Source organism: Cavia porcellus, unplaced genomic scaffold, assembly GCF_034190915.1.
Source record: "Cavia porcellus strain 051 isolate PalLab524CR breed Dunkin Hartley unplaced genomic scaffold, mCavPor4.1 scaffold_18, whole genome shotgun sequence".
In the NCBI taxonomy this organism is placed as follows: domain Eukaryota; kingdom Metazoa; phylum Chordata; class Mammalia; order Rodentia; family Caviidae; genus Cavia; species Cavia porcellus.
The window spans coordinates 52,241,153-52,256,043 of record NW_026947501.1 but is presented as its reverse complement, the minus strand read 5'-3'; the positions used below and the strand labels follow the sequence as shown (position 1 = coordinate 52,256,043).

At 47.1% G+C, this 14,891-nt stretch overlaps 1 protein-coding gene across 5 annotated transcripts in view; it reads right to left on the bottom strand.

Moving 5' to 3' along the window:
• The window catches only part of Cracdl (CRACD like), a 122,299-nt gene that overhangs the window by 11,307 nt on the left and 96,101 nt on the right, over window positions 1-14,891 (bottom strand). For all 5 annotated transcript variants that reach the window (XM_063229897.1, XM_003471693.4, XM_063229896.1 and 2 more), the window contains 2 exons: window positions 10,887-11,099; window positions 7,449-9,093 (listed from right to left, as the gene is read on the bottom strand). In XM_063229897.1, coding sequence (XP_063085967.1) covers window positions 7,449-9,093; window positions 10,887-11,099 — 1,858 coding nt within the window. The remainder of the gene's footprint in view (window positions 1-7,448; window positions 9,094-10,886; window positions 11,100-14,891) is intronic.

Genomic DNA, 14,891 nt, shown 5'->3' with positions numbered 1-14,891 from the left:
GAAGAGGAGGCAACAAGAAAGTGTCCTTGGTCTCCAATCCTGAGAACATTGATCCAGAAAAGGTAAATGCAAAGGAGAATGAGGACATAAAAATGCAATATCAGGCATGGCACCAATAGACATAAAGCGATATCTTAAGAACCTCATAGACAAGTTCAAAAAGTGAAGTATTTAACAAGTACAGCAAGATATAAGTAGAATAGTTAAAGAAATGCTAAGCACCTCCCAAGAAAAAACAGATGGTAGAATGGAAGAACAGCAACAACAACAACAAAAAAAAAAAGGGGAGAATTATTTGATGGAGAAAATAGAGAAAACATAGAATACATGAAGCAGGTTCAAAGAGATTACCAGGAAACTAAAAACTCTATTGAAAGCTGGCATAACATCTTGAAAGAAACTATGGATAGATTATCTGAACTGGAGGACAAGTTTGCAATGTAGGAGCATGAAAGGAAAAACTTCTTAAAAATAACAAGGAAACAACAGTAACAATACAAAGGCTAGAAGATGACAAGAGAATCTATAACTTAAGAATTAAGAATGTAAAGGAAGAAGCAGGGATACAAACAAATGAACTGCAAAGGCTATTCACAGAAATAGTCAAGGAGAACCTCCCAAATGTAGGAAAAGATAAAGATTCTTAGATATATGAGGCATACAGAACTCCAGCCACCTACAATCAAAACAGAACTACACTCAGGCATATAATAATCAAGATTCCAGAAATCCAATATAAGAACAGAATATTAAAATCTGTCAGAGACAAGAAACAGATCACTTACAAGGGAACACCCATCAGAACTACAGCAGACTTCTCAGCACAAACCATCAAATTACGAAGAGTGTGGGGTGAAATAATTCAAGCTTGGAAAGACAATAACCTCCAGCCAAGATTGATATATCCTGCACAACTGTCCCTAGAAATTAATGGAGGAACAAGGTGCTTCCAAGATAAAGAGGAACTGGAGGAATTTGCAACCACCAATTCAACTCTACAGAGAACACTGCAGGACATTCTAAAAAGAGAGAAAAGTACCAGGATTCCAGAAATAGTGGCAGAGAGGCTACAATGAATGGAGCAGAAAATGAAATGAAGAAGACAAACTGACAATTAATGACAGAAAAATAGCTCAACAGAAATGAGTCAGAGAAGGTTGGATATAATTTCGAATACAGATGGCTTAGATACACTAACTTAAGGGAAAAAAGAGAGAATTGCAGGCAGAGTGGATCAAGAGATATGGCCCACCGAGATACTCTTTATAGGAAATATAATTAGCCTGAAGCACGTTATATGGACCAAAAACAAATATGAGAAAATGGAACTTGATGTGATAGGGAACCAGAGAGTAATAAGGGTAACTAGACCAGTATTTATGGATAGGTTGAACAGACAGGCTTTAATAAATGAAGAAATATAACTAGAAATCCAGCCCAGGAGTGAGAAAGTTTGGAAACAGGTAAATAGCAGGTTACCCCCCAATTCAAAACTGTGAGTATTGGGGAGACCCAAAAATACACAGTTCATTCTGGGGGAGTAAAGGGGAGGAATAGTCCTCAAAAAAAAAAAAACAGCAGAAGATATAGCTAATAGTGTATCAGGAATTAAAACCCCTATTTCTCACACCACTCTGCTTGGTTGGAACTTGCTCCATCCTAGTTTGTATACAAGCACTGGATCTGAGGAGCACAGACAGCTGTCCTGAAGATATCAGGACATAGCACAGTGAACATCTTTGATTTCCTATTAATTCAATCAGGATCCATGTATGACTTATACTGTTGTATCATGACTGATCTTAGTTAAATCTGACTTGTTTGATTGCTGCTTATTATTGACAGATTTTATTCAAAAGTGTAAGGTTGATGGTATCAAGTCAAGGAGTATAGACAACTATACTGAAAATGACAATGATTCACTACAATATCCATTCTGATTTGAATACTACCTATTTTTGTAGCTCTACACTATATACAAAGTTGTATTTCTGTTAGTCCTGTTATGTACTAAATGTTCAATTATGCTTTATCTGATGATATTGCCAATTCGGTTGATGATAACAAGAAACAGCACAGTGACCATGGTAGAACTCCTTATACAGCAGATTTATATGTCTTTTTAGTTTTATGTGTCTAGAGGAAAAAGTTTAGTTCTGTCCTGCTTTGTTCTGTTTCTCCCTCTAATATAGAAAGGATAGAAATACATGTTAAGACTCATGCTTACGTAAAACCTATAAACAGTTTATGAGAACTGATCTTATGACACATGATGAAATGAACAAATACTTTAAAGGAAAGAAAGGGGCACTGCAGTACCCAGTGCTGATTCCGGAGTGTCATGATGTGAAATCCAGCAATACTATTAATCTTTGTTCAGAATGATTTTAATCTGCTATGTTTTGTTTGGTCTCAACATAAATGAAGATATGGATAAACGTGTACATGTCTAAGTGTATAGGATTGATAGCCATAATACTTAGTTTTTGTTGGGTAGTTGAACAGAACTGTTTGCCATCTCCCTGGTTGAATTCCCATTTATATGTTCCACTGTGTACCTTGAACAACTATTTATAGGGGGACAATATGTATACATCAGCTAGTGATTTATTACTCTTTATTGCTTTTCTTTGAAAGTATGTACTATTTCTGCCCATTTTCTATTTTGTTTTGTCTTTCTTTAAATAAAATAAACGTTTGGCAGAAATCACTAGTTGAACAATGTGAGTTTTTCCCCCCTTGGGAGATTTTAAAATAAAGATTTAAATTCTTTAATGGATTTAGGGCTATTTAGATAATCTATTTCTTCTTTGTAAATGTGCTAGTTTGTGTTTCTCAAGGAAATGGACCTTTTTTCTCATTTCTCAAATTTATGTGCAGAGAACTGTTCATACTGACTGTGTCCTCACTGTCATTTTAGTGGCTAGAGGTCAGTAGTAATACCCTCTGAGGTGGGTGTATTAGTATTTTATCGGGTTTGTGGTCAGCTTGTCTACAGATTTGTCAATTTTATCGGCTGTTTCAAAGAACCATTTTGAGATTTATTATTTTCTATTATTTTGATATTTTTATCTTCATTAATGTTTGTTCTTTATAATTATCTTTCCCTTTTGCTTTGGGTTTAGCTCTCTCCTCTCTCTCTAGTTCCTCCAAGCAGAAGCTTAGATCATTGATTTGAAACCTTGCTTCGAAACCTTGCTTCAAAAGCTGAAATTTGCATAAGTGCAACTCCATCTGCATTCCACAAATTCAGATGTATTTTTATTTTAATTCATTGTTCTAATTTCCCTTTAGGGTTCCTCTCTGACTCATGAATTATTTAGTGTTAGTGTTTAATTCCAAATATTCAAGAATCTTTCAGGTATCTTTCTAGATATTTCTCAGATATGTTACTGAATTCTTTATGTGTAGTGCACAGAGAATAAACTTTTCGATTCTTTTAAATTTAATAAGAACTCAGAATATGAGCTGTCTCTGTGAACATTCTGTTTGGTGAGTGTCCTTATAAATACCAGCTAGCGCGAACTACTGAAGTCCTATTGTCCAAGACTTTGTATTCGTCCCAATTTTATGTCTGCTCCTTTTCTTAACTACTGAGAGAAGAACATCAAAGTCTATATAGCATCATGTTTTTTTTTTAACTTTATAGTTCTTGTTTCCTCTGTTTTAAAGTTAGATGCATTCATATTTAGGATTGTTTCATTTTTTGGCAAATCCACCATTATCAATTCACCAGTATTACTAGGTAGTAAGCCAGTTTATCCCTAATTACTGTCCTTTTTCTTGAATTCTTCTTTGTTTGATACTAATAAAGCCAGCCTTGCTCATTTTTCTAGTTCTAACATTTCTATTTTTAAAAACAGCCCCTATTTCTTTGCAGAGAATTTCTTTCATTTCAAGAGGGCTCACTCTTAGTTCATGGAACATGTTTTAATAGCTGCTTTAAAGTCTTTGCCTGGAACTTTCAATATTTGAGATATCTCAAGGTTGGGCATCTATTGAGTTCCTTTTTCACTGTGAACTTTTCAGGTTTTGTTTCTCTGTAGCTTACTTACAATGGCAGAGCAGGTCTAGACAGAGGTCTTCTCTGTGCTGAGCAGCACAGATACGGTCTTGAGCTTGCAGAGTCCAGGTTGAGACAGTCAGGACATAGTCAACACCATAAGGACACAGGAAAGACTCCTGGGCTCTGAATCTGTTACTCACCGAATGCATGATTTACGTTTTCTAAGACAATCAGGGCGTTAAGCCTGGTTTTTGCTAAAGCCTGCAACTGTGTGAGCCTCACTAAAAGTAAAACAAAGCTTTGCCCTTCATTTTCTGAAACCCCGGGTCAAATAAATCCTTTTCAGCTCTGCACACAGGCATGTTAGCCTTCAGGGATTATGTGTCTAAATGTTGGCAAAACAAGGTTATCAGCCATAAATTTACCTAGCCTATCTCACGCACCCATCAAGATAGAGACACCAAGATAAAAGCTCTACGGGCACATTCAGCTACCCACAGCATCTCCAAAGCCTCGCATGACTGGGACTGCCCTTGAAGGCATGAGGATTCCACCTGGGCCCCCTGATGGGAACCAAACCATCCACCCTTGACCAACAAGATTCAGCCTGACTACACAGTCAGCCCTGACTGACCAGATCCAGCCTGCCGCAAAAACCGTACAACTGTTCTCCCCGCCTTTTGTGGGTGGGTCACTCTGATCTTCATGGGAGTCAGGCTGGAGCCCTTTCTTTAGCTTCTCTTAACCTTCTAATGGAAGGAAGCTTTTGCCTGTAAACTCCTGCTGTTGTTTTATATTTAATTTCTGTTATCACTAAAGCAGTGACCCATGCTATCCTGACCATGTAAAGCCCAGCCTCTCTGGCAAATCAGGTCCTGTGTTCATTACAAAAGCCACTGCATCTTTCCTTCTCCTGTGAAGGGTTCTCCATTTCTTCAGGAAGGGAATACACAGTATGGAAGGGAGCATGGCGGGGGGATGGAAGGGGGAGTGAAGGGCAAGGCAGGGAGAGGCAAGCCATGCAAGAGCTGTGCACCCATGAGGAACACTTTGATAATCTAAGTTTACAATGCGTGCCCTGAAAGGGATGTGTGGAGATAGTAGCCATCGGGGAGCTCTGGGCAAAGTACCTGCCACCACAAGGTAATAAATAGCAGTAATTAGGTCCTCTTGGAAAACAGATGGGCATTGTTATTAAACTTCTATTATCTCTGTTTTATAGGAATTGGATTGCCTCCAGCCACGAGAAGGATGAAAGCAGAAGTAGTAAGAATGAATTAACCATTCCACTCTGGTCTGCACAAAGCACACCCCAGACCCCCAAAATCTGGAGCAGGCCCAGGACGCACCCACAATATGGCTTAAATACCACCCCCAGGGAGAGCAGTTCCTGACGGAACGTGGGTAATTCCTCTCCTCTCTTTGCACTATGACAAAAATCACTACCTGTGCCCATGAAAGTAACCCAGCTTCTTCCACTTTGGAGTTTACCTGGCTGATATTTCTGTGGCTTAGAGATCAGTAATATTCATCGGTGGACAAGATGATTTTCTCCTACTACTTAATGAAGCCCTTCAACATAAATGCCGTATCACATTTCATAAATTAAAGAAAAAAGAAAGCACAAGGTTGGCTACAGACGGTCCCAGGTGAAGACAGCAGCCTCCAGCCCTGGGCTGAGGGGCTTGTACAAGGTGTCGCCCTGGAGAAAGGGGCCAGGTGTCGCCCTAGGAAGCTTCTTTTCCAGTTTGGACTCTGACTCTGGAGATCCTGTTTCTATGTTCCATTCATTCCACAAACCCTTGAGAAATGTGGAGCCATGAGGTACCCCAGGCCATGGAGGTGGACGGTGCTCATGCCTGGGTTTCATACCCTGAGAGCAACTCCCCTTGCTGTTCAAATGGTTTTCAGAACCACTCTGCAGTTGCTTCAGTAACGTGCTTGACATCTGCAGAGTGGATCAGCGGGTAGGACTTGAATACCCAAACGCCCTGGGTCCCTTGTTGCGGTACAAGCTAAGCCAAGGGTTCCAGGGACCAGGAAGGCCATACCTGCTGGCGCTTGGCACTTCCTGGTATTCTTGGTCACCTTAGAAACTCAAAGCACTTACCACCTTCCTCACTGGGAGGCAGCACACATTGGACCTGTGTTCACAGGGTGTTGTTGATGCTAATTTTTCCTCCTGGGTGCATCTCCCGTTTAAGGTAAAGGATTCCCCTGAGACACCCACCAAGTCTGTTTCCTCTGCCCTGCAATGCAGCAGCTAAGTGGACTCCTGGTCTTCCAGGGTCACTTAAAATAGCCAGAAATATTTACAAATAAAATGTGCCGTGGAAAACTTCCTCCTAGGACCCTTATCACACACATATATGACTCAAGGGTATGGGACACTGTTTTCTGAAACCTCGATTTCCATAAATAAAAGAAACCAGTAATGAATGAGTCCTCACTTTGACCACAGATCTCCATTCCGAAACACTGGAGGTGACAAACGTCAGAGGAGGAGAAAGCCTCCCAGTGAGGAAGGTGGTAAGTGCTTTGAGTTTCTAAGGTGACCAAGCGCTAGCAGGTGTGGCCTTCCTGGTCCCTAGTCTGTCCTGGCTCACCTTAAAGGACAGCCATTTGGAAATATTCCTCCAAGCCGCTCCAGTCTCAACCTGATCTCCTTTTTTGGGACAGCAAATAAACACAGACCTTCAATCTTAAAAGGCTCCTTTGTATAAAGCCTTGTGACTCCAGTCAATCACAGATGCTTTCTTTGTGAGGCCGGGCCATCTGAGCCTTGAGAGGACAAGGAAGGAACATCCTTGGGGGGGAAGGTCAGAGGACTCTGTCTGATAGAGAAGTGAGATGTTTCATTTCTGGACAGGAAGCAGCTTCGGGCTAGGGGAACCAAGATGAGCACACACACGCCAGGGTTAGCGGAGCAGCCCTGTGCATCTTGGGGAGCGCGCTGTCATTTCTCCCATTACGTGTACACACCTGCCTTCTCAGCACTTACACACAATTACTGTTGTTGTTCATTTATTTTTTCTTTGTTTTTTTCCCTCAGTACTGGGAACCGAACCCAGAGCCTTTGCACCAAGCCACAGCTCCAGCCCCTCCCTCCTTTCACACAGTCACAATTGTCCAGGCTGCGTTCAAACCTAAGAACCTCCTGTCTCAGCCTCTCGCAGTGCTGGGGTTACAGCAGGTGCCTCTGTTTCTAATTCTTAGTTGGTGCTGGTGTATGTTTTTGCAATGCTGGGAACTGAACCCGGAGTCTCAGTCATGCAGGGCAAGGGCTCAAAGCCCTAGGCCGTACCCTCGGGCCCCTAACCCTTGGAACACTGAGTCCTTCTTTCATTCCCTTTGCTTCAAGAGTGTTTATGTTCTCTGAGGACCTCCAGGAACAAATTCCCTTTGCCCCACCCAATGCCAGTGCCTCCAAGGAGGCTCTTACCAGCTCCTCTGCGCCCCGGCTTCTTCTCCACTCTGCTGTCCTTCCTGGGGTCTGCAGGCAGGGTCACTTTCTCAGGCTCTCCAGGGCTGGTGTCAGGCAGGTAGGCCAGGGTGAGGCTCTGTAGTAGTGGCTTCCTGGGTAGGGGTGGCTTGGAGCTGGGCTGTTCAGGGGATCGCGCCTTCCCTTTCCCCTGGCTGCTGGGGGACCTGGCACCTCGGAGCACAGGGGCAGTTCCAGTGTGATCCTGCTCATCTTTGGGGAGCAGAGCCAGCCCTCCTCTTTCTAACCTGACCTCGGCACTGTACCTCTTGAGGCCCTTGGCTTCCTGGGAGGGTCCCTCTCTGTACTTGAGAGACAGGGAGGTGGACCGCAGCTTGACAGGGAAGGGGTTTCTGTCCTCACATGGGGGTGGCTCCGCAGCAGCCAGGCAAGGCTCTGTTGTGCCTGATGTGGTGGCCTCGAGGTCCCCCGAGTCCTGAGACTCAGGCTCTGCTGGTTTCTGAGGGTCCAATTTCCTGGTCTGAGGGTCGGGGAGCACACGGAGATCATCAAGGGCCGCCTCGCTCCTCCAGGCCAGGCCACTGCGTGCCAGGGGCAATCGGATTGCAGAGACAGTGGGGACAGCCGGGCCAGTGGGACCCAGAGGGCGAGGGCCTCCTGGGCGTGGCCGCGCCCTGCACGAAGACACTGAAAACTTCTTCCCACCCCGCAGCTCCCCGCCACTGCCACCAGCACCCCGTTCATTTTTCCGTCCTGGAGTCCCCCTCTCAGGACCACTCTTAGGGGACTCTGTGTGCTCAGCCTTGGGGTGCTCTGGGGGCACAGCCTCAGGATGCTCAGGAGGTACAGCCTCGGTGCCCAGGGCACGGGGACTGGGCTCCTGCAGAGGTGGCTCTGTGATGGGTGCTGGGGACACACTGAGGTCCTCAGCCACTGTCATAGCCCTGTGCTTCAAACAGCTCTTAGGCCCGGGAGGACTCGGGGTGGGGCCCGCGGCCGGCTCTGTCCCGGCTGCCTTGGGGCTGGGCACTGCTAATGTGGGTTCTGCCTCCTGCTGGAGGCTTTGGTCTGGGCTGTCTGCATCACTGGGTATCTCCAAGGTAGTGGCAGTGACAACCTCAGGAGGTGTTGTGTCGAGAGGTGCTATGTCCACTGCAGGGACATTGGTAGGCAATGCACTTTCCACATCACCAGAAGCACAAACCATCTCCTCATCTCTGTCCTCTTCAAGGGGACACGGGCTTGCAGTGGCCAGCTCCTCCTCCTCCTGGATTTCAATGTCAGGAATGGGGTGCAGAGAGCCTTCTGGTAGAGATGGGGGCTCCGTGCAGGGCGCTGGGACTGCCACAGACTCAGTGACCTCTGGGGTGGTCGGACGACTTGAGGGGATGTCCCCGAGGACACTGCTCTCCTCCACACTGGCACTGAGTGCCGGGCTGTGCTGCAGGCGGGCACGTCTGGCACGGGGTCCCCCGAGTGGCAGCAAGGTGACAGCTGCCCCAGGCTCAGGGTCTCTGTCCAGCATCAAATCCTGTTGCCCGGAGCTGGGATTCTCCTCCATGCTGACTTCGAGCATTGGTTTCTCATCGGATTCCTCTTCCTCGGGGGTGTAGGTCAGGTCGCTCAGGGATTCAGACTGGGCCCTCTGGGAGAAAGAAAAATAAGAGATCAGTACTGTAGTAGGTATTAGAGAATCGAGGACTTCCTCAAGGCTCTTGGCTGGTGGCAGTGTGTCCCTAAGATGGCACGGAGGACCGTCACACACAGGTGTGCTTCTTCATCTCTCCCTTAGTGGTTTCGATGCTTGGCTCATACATTGAGGGTCCTCAAGACAAAGGTCACTGACAGCTCTTGTGAGCCAGCCGCAAAATCAGCGGACGCTGCTCATCACAGTGAGGCTGAGGCAGCCGAGTATCCACCAGGCTCCACACTCCACACTCTCTTGCTGGATCTCTTTCATTCCAGTGAGGAAGCGACCTTCCTTCCCTTTTTGCACTTGGATAAGTAGGAACTCAGAGGTGTCAAGGTCTGGGTCAAGAGGACCTAACTAATGGCCAGCGGGTGGCCCAGCTGACCAGCTAGGGGCTTTTCTTGTAACTCTGCTCCCTCTGAGTCAGTGTCTCAAGTCAGGCTGGTCCTCCTAAAAGACCATTCACATCACTGCTAAGGTCGTCAACAGTTCACTTCGCCTTACAGAATAAAATCCAAACCTCTCAGCTCAGTTGAAACTCTTATGTTCTCCAGTCTTGTGGTGTTTTTCTCACTGTCCTCAAATCAATTCAACGACCCCAGTGGTGGTGTGGGAGTTGGGAGAGAGGAGATGTCAATCTCTGAGACCAGCGTATTGCAATTGGCAGCTGGGAGACCTATACCCCGGTATCCTGGGGGTACAGGCGCAATGCTCCCCGCTTCTGGCACTGCCAAGCTGCACAGAGGGCCAGCTGGTATGGTGAGACAAGGGTACGACCCTTTGTGGACACTCTGCTTGTACTTCCTGCGCCTGGAACTGCACACAGAGCATGGTTCTGGGCAGCAGCGTAAACTGCCGAGGTCCCACAAAGCACAGGCTGTCCCCGTCCCTGGGTCTCCTCCCTGTGGGAGCATGGGCAGATCTGAGGTCCCTGGTCCTTGTCAAGGCTCCATTGAGCACGGGATGTGCACGGACCCACCTGCGCCTTCCTCTGGCTATGCCAGCTGAGTTTGCAAAGTGCCTCCCACGAGTGCAGGGAAATTTGCTCTCTCCAGAAGCCCAGCTCACTGTCCCCAGCTGAAGCACCTAGCTTGTCCTGGGAACTTATCCAATACCCTACGTTCATGTCTCAAGGGGAGGAGAGGGTAAGGGACGCTCGTCTGTGAATATGTCTCCCAGCAAGGTCATTCCCTGTAGCAGCTGGACACTCATCCTGCCCCCCTTGCCCCCAGGACTGAGGCATCTGAGCCCCATCAGGCAGGGGAGAAGACAATTTATGTGGATCATTGACCCCCTAGCACCATAGGCCAAAGTAGCCCATGAACCAAGTGATCAGCTTTTCGAACCACAAGGTGCCAGTTCTCCCAGCAGCATGCCCCAACGAGTCTGGTCATCGTGCTGCTAAGTAGGTTCTCATCCAAGACAGGAGTCACTTTAGCGTTTCAGCTGCTTCCCTCATTCATTCCTTTGCTGCTTCACTCAGCCAGCCATTCAACAAACTACTGCATGCCAGCCCTGTGCCTAGCACTGCTTTGGAGGCTGGAAGTAGAGGCGGGGTCAAGGGCTGGGAGGGAGCAGGGAACACATGCATTTAGGAAGGCCACTCCTGCGTGCGTCAATTCCTCTGAAGGAAGTAAGAGATTGCTGTGCACCTCTCTGGGGACAGGAACTCTGCACTAAACCCCCAAGGCTGAAAAGGGGGCAGCCAAGGGGAAAGCGTGGGGGAAGGGACCGAGCCCTCCGATTACCGAGGACAGCCGCCTCATCTTACTGGACCGCTGGTTGCGTGGCTTCACTAGGAGCTTGTGCTTGGCTGCAGAGTTGTCCAGGCAGGAGGAGGACTCTGGGGGCTGGCTGAAGTCAGCCACAGGTGCCAGGCTGCTATCTGAGGTCCGGGAGGAGACGGTGGCACTGTTCGTGTGGTCTGGGGACTGAGGCCGTGATGAGGACACGAGGCAGACCTTCACAGAGCAGGGAGCAAACAGCAAGCGTTAACTTCATGGCTCCACACACACACAGCCCTTCCTGAGGTCCTGCACGGTCTCTGGGCTGTACCTGGGAAGGGACGTGTCCACTCTGGATCTGGACAGGAAACATTCTAGGCTATGACCAAAGAGGTCATATGTGTGTCTGAAGTGCCACAGCAAAACAGCATTTTGTAAAATTACTAGGCATGCATAAAAAGAAAAAGAAATTCTTTTCCAAAAGGAAGCTAAATGGGCAGGAGTACTGGGCCACACCCTGGACCTGAAACACAGCAGAAAACATGTGACGGGGCTGCTCTAGCAGGAGGACGCTGTCCCCTCCCTCTCGTGGCTACTTTCTCCAGCACAACAGACCAGTCCCATGTGCTAGGGCAGAGGCACCTGCAATGTCTCTGGAGGCTGAGGGGTGGGCCCAGGGGCGGGATTTCAGGGAGTGGGCACCGGACATGCCGAGTCCTACCCGCATACCATCAGGGTGGAGCTGTTTGTTCACGCTAAAAAGCCCCTGCATCTTCCTGGAGAGATCTGACTTGAAGTTGCCATGTGGCAAGTTACAGAGATGCAAGTTACAGAGTTGTTTACAGAGGTGTAAACAGCTCGGCAGGAGGAACTGAGGATCAGCGAGAGCAAATGTGTTCTGGGGTGGCGGGAGCCACATGCAAAGACTCATGCCCACCAAACTTAGCGAGCTCCTCCACAGAGCAGGGACCAAGGGTTCTCCTACAAAGTGGGGAGAGATAGAGACAGGCAGACAGACAGAGACAGACAGAGATAAAGAGAGACAGAGTCAGAGAGAGAGAGAGAGACATAGAGTGCAAAGCACTGGGCACACTCAGCCCAGAGGAGGGGCAATATGCACAGGGAGAATCTGGGTGGTCTGGGTGCTTTGGGGACTACCTTATGATCTTCAGATGAACCAACCAAGCCACCAACCCTTCCTGTTTGAGTATTGGCACCCAGTACCAGTGACACATTTTCACTCTGATTTAACATAACTTTATTTACCACACAGTGACCTCATAAGTCCCCTGAAAACAGTCTCTTCAGAAAACAGGCAGCAAACTGGACAGTGGAGCCACCCTCTGACGGTGACCTCCAGGACCACGAGTGCGTCCTTTCTGGCTTCTCTGTGACCCTGCAGCCCTGAATAGGGCAGGTGGTCAGCACCATAAACTGATGTCATTTTTTTGGTGAAGAAAACAGTTTCCAATTCAGAGGCCACTCCTGCAAAGGGACAACTCTGTTCTCCTAAAGGTCCCTGCTACTGACTGGTGGAAACAGAAAGCTCGTTTTCTATAAGATGCCCAAATGATGGAGAATGGGTTGGAAGTAGATAACATCTATTCTAGCTCTCTCTTAGCCAGATACTTACGGGAATAAAGGCAGAAAACTACTTGAAAAAGAAACCGCAGACCTCCTGGCTTCAACAACGTAGTTGATGACTCAGGAAGCTGTCTTAGACTCAGCAAATGGCACCTTTCCTTTCTCAGGGGGTCATAAGCAGGATGTGTATATTTCAAAATCAAGCAGAATTGTTGCTTTTTACCCTGTTAGAGACTGAGTGTGAGATAACATTCTGCCGCTGACTTGAGTCATGGCTCACTGGGTTAGCTGTCTGTAGGAGATAACGTTCTGTCTCACAGCTGAGACTCATGAGAAGAGACAAGATGAGGTGTTTTGTAGAAGTGGAGTCCATAGGTGCGAACCTCAAGTGCCTTGGTTACCAAACCGTAAACCATGTACCCCTGCCCCTCCTCCGCCTGGGTCTCCTGGGCTCAGGCTCACTGCAGCTCTTTGGCCAGGAGACCATGGCATGGGGCTTAAAGGCCTCAATCTCTGTCCCTTGCAAACCCTGTGCCAATGTCACAGCTGATCTCTCCCCAGGGAACTCAACTTCTCCAGCCTCAGAACTCTTACTTCTCACTTCTGTCCCTGCGGTCATTCTGAGAGTTCTCAGGGCCAGAAAAGACCAATGTCACAGCCGAGAAGAATCATGAGTTTTGTTTTTGATCAGTAATGTGACCACATAGGGTGGGGCCTTTCTGGCCTGTGATTCCATGGGAGGGCTGGCAGCACCCGGAGGGTGTCCACCTCTGTGCCGACTGTCCCAGTCACCCAGTCTTTCCTGAAGTCTGCACTGGACAATTCTGGAAGCATGGAACTGCAAACTCTGATAGTTAGAGAATGTGGCCCAAAGGCCTCTGGAGAAACAGCTTGGGGTTCAGGAGTTTTAAGGGTGCCCTTGGGTGGGAGCCACTTTCCAAAATTGTCCTCAGAAACAAAGGTTGGTATCAGCTGACCTGACCTTGTTTAATCCTCCCTACACTGACTGAGGACTCAAATTAAGAGGTGACAAACCTGCTAAGACCCCAGAGCTGGAAACTTAGTCTGAGACCAGTTAGGCAAAAAATCTTAGCCACAATCACTGGTTAATTTGCATGGCAACAAATTTTTAAAATATTTCCTGAAAAACTTACTCTGTCAGGAAATATTACCTTGGCTATGTCGTCAAATACTTGTTACTTAAGACATTTTTCCCCCACAATGATCTTAAGTTTCTTTGTCAGGCATGTGGGCCCAGGGAAGGTGTCACACAAGATAAAATCACACAGCCCACAGTCTTATCCTCTTGGGACTCGAGGCGCCATTGTATTAAATATTAAATATCATGTGTTATATAAGCACGCTGTAAAAGGCTGCCTTGTTTTGTATTTTCCTGTCCATTGGCCAACTTGTGCAGAAAAGAATCTCTGGACACATAACACAAAGCGTTCAGAACCATGATGGCAAAGATTACATATATAATATATGTTTTCAGATTTTAAAGGCTCAGATTTTGGTGTCCTATGAAGCTAGTGGATTGTAAAAATTACTCAATAACGACAAAACTTCAGAACTTAATACATAATATAGGCCCACCCCTAGGCCACTGATGGAGTTTGGACATCATGCCACTGAGAGGCTTAGGAGTGGAGCTTGCTTGTAAATGAAGGAGTTAAAAACTGCTGTTCCTCTTTACAGCTTGCTCTGACAGCAGGCAGAGTACTACAGGCAGAGAAAAGGCCAGGCCACGGGCCGATGGGAGAGGGAGAGTCAGTGGCTGCTAAGAAGGGGGGCACCTCAGACAGGTCTCTCCCCGCTGTGTGCCCCAAACACACCAGGTTGTGTGTACTCCTGAGAGAGAATGAGGCTGCATGGGGGTGTTTCAGGGTATTATGGGGTGTGGGGTCTGTCCAATGGGGTCTAGACCCAGCCCATACCACCATCCTGGGAGCTCACACCTACTTTCAAAAATTAGGAGTGCTTCAAGGCACCCAAGTTCCTGAATACCGTTCCCTGGGACACAGAAGCTGCCACCTCACAAGGTCACTGTGAGCAACCCCTCTGCCAGCCAGAGTGGAAAGTGTCTGTGGCTTCACAGTGCAGGGCTGGGGCTATAAAACGAGGGCTCCGGGCTTTATTTGCTTTCCAGTGTTAAGAAAGCTTAAGTAATTCCAATCAGATCCACACTACAGCAGGACTTCTCTACGTGGGGAGAAGGACCATCTGCTCTGTCATTTATGTGCAAGGACATTGCATGGGTGTTGAGTGTTCCTAGCGTAATAAAATAACATTTTAAAAAGAATGGCAGCAAAAAAATTACATAAAATAAAATAAAATTACATAAAATAAGAATAAAAAGTGGCAACGTCAGGAACTATGGTGTTGATGGAGCAGGATGGAGACCTAGCTCCTTGGGTTCCCTCTCCTGATTGTATGAGGAGGAAG